Genomic DNA, 6,104 nt, shown 5'->3' on the forward strand with positions numbered 1-6,104 from the left:
ACATGATTTGATCGTAATTGTGTTTTGTAAATCGTCTTGATCATAGATATTTACCTTAGATATATCTTACATTGCTAAATTATCATTAAATATCAATTATGTGTTTGCTTGTGTATGATCATTACATAGTAGTTCATTAATTGAGAAAAATATTAGGAGATCCGATCAAGATTACTAATAATATCTATTTTAGTAACCAACTTTATTAATCCATAAATAAGAACTAACCATAGCAAGAATGTGAATTCAAGACTAAATGAAAGTGTTTTTAATATCTTGCTAACACCTGTTTTTAGTTAAGTGTTTGTTTAGTTTTAAGTTAATCTGAACTTTCAAAATCAGATAAAAACCCTTTTTTGGTTATTTTTTTCAGATTAATTTTTAGTACTTAAATTTATTCCTTGTGTTTGATACCCAAATTACTTTACTATACTATATACTGACTAAGTGCACTGGTTATAGGTGCATTAGTAGATAAATAGTTAGGTTAATAAATTTAAAGCTAGATAGGTATAATCTGTGCAGACCAAGTTTTTGGCGTCGTTACCGGGAAACGACTATTTCAACTGTTAGTTTAATTGATTTAGTATAATCGATCTGTTTTTTAGGATAAAACCCAAAAAATTTAATTTTATGCATTAGTTTAATTGATTCAGAACTCACGACGAGAGCATACACGCTCACGAGGTGAGCATACGCTCACAACGTGAGAACTGCAATCTCAATTTATTTTAATTTAGTGTTTTTTTACATTTTGTTTCAGTAGTATATGACTCGTAGATCAAAGACACCACCTTTTAAAGATATGGAGTCAACATTTTATAAAAAGAAAGACAAACACGTTGGGGGATCAAACAACACGATGGTAAACGAAATCAAGTTTGAAAGCCTTGAGAAGACTCTTAACAAAAAGGAAGGTGGTTACAAGCCCGAAATAGAATCAGAAAAAGAAAGTGAACCCAGAAGTGAGCCAAATGACGAGATGGACAACATTGCAGATATGATTATGCAGGTATACAAGAAGAGAATTCATGAGGACACCAGTATGGGACTTGTGTAACCCGCGATTCCCGCTACCGCAAACTTCAAGATCAAGGGACACATCCTTTGCGCACTAAAAGATATTCCATTCTACGGAAAAGATCATGAAGATGCATACAAACACCTCGATAAAGTCAATGACATCATTGATTATTTTAATATTCCGAATGTACCACGAGTTGTTGAGAATGCTCCAGACACCTTTAAAGGAGCGGTTAAAGATTGGTTAAAGGCACTCCCACTTGGTGTAATCACAATATGGGCACAAATGCGTGAATAATTCATCCAACACTTTCACCCACCATCGAAGGTTTCTAAACTTAAGAAGGTCATAACTAATTTTGAGCAACAACCAAGGGAATCATTGTATGAAGCATGAGAAAGATATAAGGGATTACTAAGAGATTGTCCCCAAAATGATCTTAATGAGCAACGAGAAGTATCTATTTTTAATGATAGTGTAAACGTGACGACAAGGCAACTCCTCGATTCTCAAGGACCTCTCACAAAGAAGAATCTTGCTATAATTAAAGAGCTAATAGAAGAGTTCTCATAGCATTCAAGAGAATACCACAACCTTCGACAAGACGGAGCAAAGGGAATCAGAAATGGTGATTCGGAAGACATGGCAGCATTTTTGGCATTGTTAAATAATATCGATTGAATAATAACGAAAATGGATCAATCTGTACACGTAATACGTGTGTGTTGTGAAAATTGTAATGATCCACACTTAACCAAGGATTGCCATTAAGACGAAAATGGGAATAGAAAAGTTCAAGTTGGTTATTGTAGTGTAGATCGATTCGAAGAAGAATGGAGAAAGCCAAGGAAAGAATGGTTGCCATATGAAGAGTACACAAAGAAAAAAAAGAAGAAAAATATAGGTAAACTGAATGGGGTTATTACCAAAAACAACAACCACCAGCCGAGAAGAAGATGGACTTTGAGTTAATGCTTTATAGGTTCATGGAGGTTTCTGAAAAACGACACAATGTAACTAATGTTACCATTAGAAACCAGCAAGCTTAATTAAAAACATTGAGACTCAACTCGGGCAATTAACTACACTAGTTAATGAATGGTTGCCACCTAAAATTCCCGATCACCAACCGCAATCACATGTCATGGCCATCTCCACTGAAGAAGACACCATATCTGAGTTTTTAAAGGTGTTTGATGAAGACACAAAGTATATCGATCCACAATCGAAAAGAAAGAAGATTAACAAAATAGATTAATCTGATGTGTAGGTCTCACAACGTAAGGACCACATGCTCACGTCATATGCATGGTCTAGGCCGAAAAATTCTTCTTTTGTAAAGCCATATAAACCTCCTTTATTGTTTCCTTCTCGAACAAAGGCACATCCATTGGAAAAAGTGCACAAGAGATTTATCCAACAAGTCAAGGGTATTCCAATTAATACCCCGTTTGCTGAATCGTTAGCCAAAATTCTCGAATACACAAAATTTCTGCAAGATCTCCTCGACACTCGCCAACAATTAGATAAGACTTCCAAGGTGGTTCTTAGTAAACAATGATCAATGGTGATTATGGAAGGAATACCAAAGAAAATGGGAGATCTCAAACGCCTTACTCTACTGTGTGAGTTTGGAAATAACACGAAGATATTTTCCTTAGCTGATTCTGGAGCTAGTATAAACTTAATGCCTTATTTGTTTTATCAGAATCTCAACCTTCTAGAATTGAAGGCCACAAGGATGACAATTCATATGGTGAATCGTTCTGTAACTCATCCTCGAGGCATAATTGAAGATATATTGGTAAAAATTGGAAATTTTGTTTTTCCAATAGAGTTTGTGGTAGTGGATTTGAAAGAGGATGAAGATGTACCAATTATCCTTGGATGCCTACTACTTAATACTGTGCAAGCCTTGGTAGATGTTCATGAATCAAAGCTCACCTTGCCGATGGGAAAAATAAAAGATGACATTCGGAGCTGAAGGAATTGAGAAGTCTAAGATTCAAAATGAAGTGTTCATTATGGATGAAGACAAATGAACTTGAAGAATTTGAAAAATTAATAGAAGAAGTGGTCCAAAGAAGAGAAAAGCCTAAAAAAAGTCAAGCTTACCAAGATAAGAGCCTCAATTCCAATGGTATTAGAAGTCTTCGCCTTTACTACACCAAAAATACAAGATAAAGAGGTTTGTGAGAGTAAAGAGCTAAGTTCAAGTGATGAAGAAGATGATCAAGAAGGAAAGGACATATATTTTAATAGAATGGAGATAGACAGAAAGGGACTCGCTAAAAATCAAGTGAACAGCTCGAATAATAAAAAATCCCAAGGAGTTAAAAGAAAGAATGGGGCATGTAACATTCAAACAAAGAAAGAAAATTCCAGGAAGCCATATATAAGACGGGTGCAATCTTACTAAAAAAAGTGGAAGGAGCAAAAAGAGAAAATGGAGATGACACTTCCACCCGCAACAAATTAGAGTAGGAAAGGAGTTTGGCTCACGACTCCATTAAAAGAAGTGCTTCTCGGGAGGCAACCCGAACTCGGTTTGCATTTTCATTCTCTTTTTATTTAGTTTTTCATTTTAATTTAAGTTTTAGGATAAGTCATCATACTCATCTTAATTTTAAAAGAAAAGTAAAAAATCAAGTGTGGCGTTAAATTCAAGAATCGTAAGAATTTTTAAATGGAAAAATTAATGTTTTTGGTCAAAATTCTCAAAACCACGACGTGGGATTAAGTACCACGACATGGGAATAAAATTATACCATACTTTTAATCAGTTTGAAACTCACGATGTGAGCTCTATAGATCACAATGTGAGATTTAAAAAACATGGAGGGGACCATTTTATACACAACCTCAAACATTTGACTATCACTTTGTTAGAAACCACTCACAAATGGAAAAGAATATTGGTCCACACACTTCGATTTTGCCACTGATTTTCTCAACCTTTTCTTAATTTTGTGTTCCATCTTTAATTTCGGTAATATTCCCATACTCTAATCTTGTTAATTTTAATAATTTTGTGCATTGAAAATTAGGGTTTGTTCTTGAGATGGAATTGTCAAAATTTGTTCTTTTGTTATTAAATTTGTTGTTGCATGTGTGTTCTGTGGACTTAGATATACAACCTAAGGAAACACTAATGCTTGTTTTGGTTCGATTTCACATCAATGATTCATTTTCTTTCAAAAATATTACCAATTCCTTAGTTTGAGCTCATACACACCCGAGAGTGTGTCCGTATCCATCAAACCAAGCAACTTGTATCATCCCATAATTTCTAAGTAAAACCTTTTGTTTTAAGCCAAACACCAAACCATGCATTCATTCTAAAATCCTATCAAAGTATAGAAAATATCAAATAGTTATTAGAGTACAAAACAATTCATAAAATGTGGAATGTCGATGGATGCGATGCAATCATGTCGAGCTCTTCCTTTTCGAACCGGAAGTACTTGAAACATAAACATAAACCGTAAGAAAAAAATTTTGTGAGTTACCTAAAATACCATATACCATACATATATTGGGCCCCGTCTGGTACTCATCGGGCCTCGCTCAGCTAACAGGCCCCGCCTGTAATACATAATGGGCCCCACCCAACATACATAACATGGGCCCCGCCCAACATACATACAAACACATGCAAGAGTCACAAAGACAACTAACATCCTACAAACATAATCTAATTGGTCAACATTGGTGCGTTCTACCCATAAGTACAGTGAAGAGACTCGCATCTCAATCGATACTCAGTTGCTACCGCTCTTACCGCCAAAAAAAGCGATACTACACACCACCTATATAGTTATACCAGGTAAGCCCTTAACTCTACTTCCACAACTAATAATTTGACCAAAAGTCAACTCAAGTCAAAAAGTGAATGGTTTAAGTCAATGGTCAACGTTGAATTCAATCAACCGCCATGTCGTGGACATCGATGACCATGCCGTGTCCCTCAATTAATCAAAACAGTAGGGCATTTCCCATTCACCACGTCATGGCAACCTAAGGCCAAGTTATGGGTATTGGGTTTCTAACAACTTAATGGGTTAAGTCATTTTATTCGATTCCAGGAGTTCTAATACTAAGATGTACTCCATTATATGGTATAAATGGATATAGTTTCCAACCTTATCTATAAGACACCCAAAGAGATCAAGTTTGAAGTTTTGTATCGATCGGATACACTTCAAGTATAACAAACAAAAACAAACTAAACTAAGAAAATAAATAATAGAAAATTTGTAACATCCCAAGCCCAGGTATACCTCTAGAACCTTGATCTTTTGAGCTATTGTCATTTTTGGCCTAAATTATAAAAATATTGAAAATGAGTATGCATGGCATACCTTAGGGTATGCTTAGCGTACTCGTCAGCGTGCATACAACGCGGAGACCACCTAGTACGTTGGGCGTACCTGTGGGTACGCTGGGTGTACTAGGCCCAAAATGCAATCCTAATTTGAGGTGAGTCCCCTATATAAGGAACATGATCGCCTTGTTTCTGGCCACCATTTCCAAAGAGAAAACCCTAAGAGTTCCCTTACCTCCGTCCTAGAGCTTGTGTGTGTGTTTGAGCTTTTTAAGGGTGTTTGTGAGGTTTTGAAGAGAATAGAAGGGCTTGAAGCAAGAGAGTTGGAGTCCAATCTTCTAGATCTGAGCAAATCTAGGTGGGAAGCTTTTATTTGAGGTATAAAGCTTCAGACTTTACCTTTCTTTTCTTGAGTATGTTGTGATGAGCATTCTAGGGTTTTGTCCCATAAAGGTGGAGTCTTGATGAGATCTTGAACTCCAGAGTCTAGGACCAACCCCTTTTGAGTGTATGAGTAGTGTTATGCCATAAAAATCCAATATTGGTTGGTGAAATCACTCCATGCATGATTTATGGGACCCTTGGGACAAATGAGTATGTATTTTTAGAATGGAGACTTTTTAGCCATGCAAAGGCTTAAAGTCGATGACTTTATGGATTAAGAGGCATTAGAAGGTTCAGATCTGAGATATGACCTTATGTCTTAATTGATTAAGACCATGAGTATGAGAGGAGTAAAACCGGGGAGTACATTGG

General features: G+C 36.0%; 1 protein-coding gene and 1 non-coding gene across 2 annotated transcripts; one reads left to right on the plus strand and one right to left on the minus strand.

The window, feature by feature from the left end:
* Window positions 1–1,357: 1,357 nt before the first annotated feature.
* LOC144999084 (small nucleolar RNA R71) lies at window positions 1,358–1,464 on the minus strand. The gene has a single exon (XR_013660609.1). It is a non-coding gene; the product is annotated as a small nucleolar RNA R71 (small nucleolar RNA).
* A 1,124-nt stretch (window positions 1,465–2,588) lies between these two features.
* On the plus strand, window positions 2,589–3,008 carry LOC145046510 (uncharacterized). The gene has a single exon (XM_078994795.1). The coding sequence runs from the start codon at window positions 2,589–2,591 to the stop codon at window positions 3,006–3,008; it is 420 nt and encodes a 139-aa protein (XP_078850921.1).
* Window positions 3,009–6,104: the final 3,096 nt, after the last annotated feature.

The sequence above is a fragment of the Lactuca saligna genome, chromosome 5 (genome assembly GCF_052625555.1).
Source record: "Lactuca saligna cultivar CGN05327 chromosome 5, ASM5262555v1, whole genome shotgun sequence".
Classification (NCBI taxonomy): domain Eukaryota; kingdom Viridiplantae; phylum Streptophyta; class Magnoliopsida; order Asterales; family Asteraceae; genus Lactuca; species Lactuca saligna.

Coding starts and splice junctions, on each gene's coding strand:
- LOC145046510 (XM_078994795.1), top strand. CDS start 2,589: ATGGTGATTATGGAAGGAATACCAAAGAAAATGGGAGATCTCAAACGC.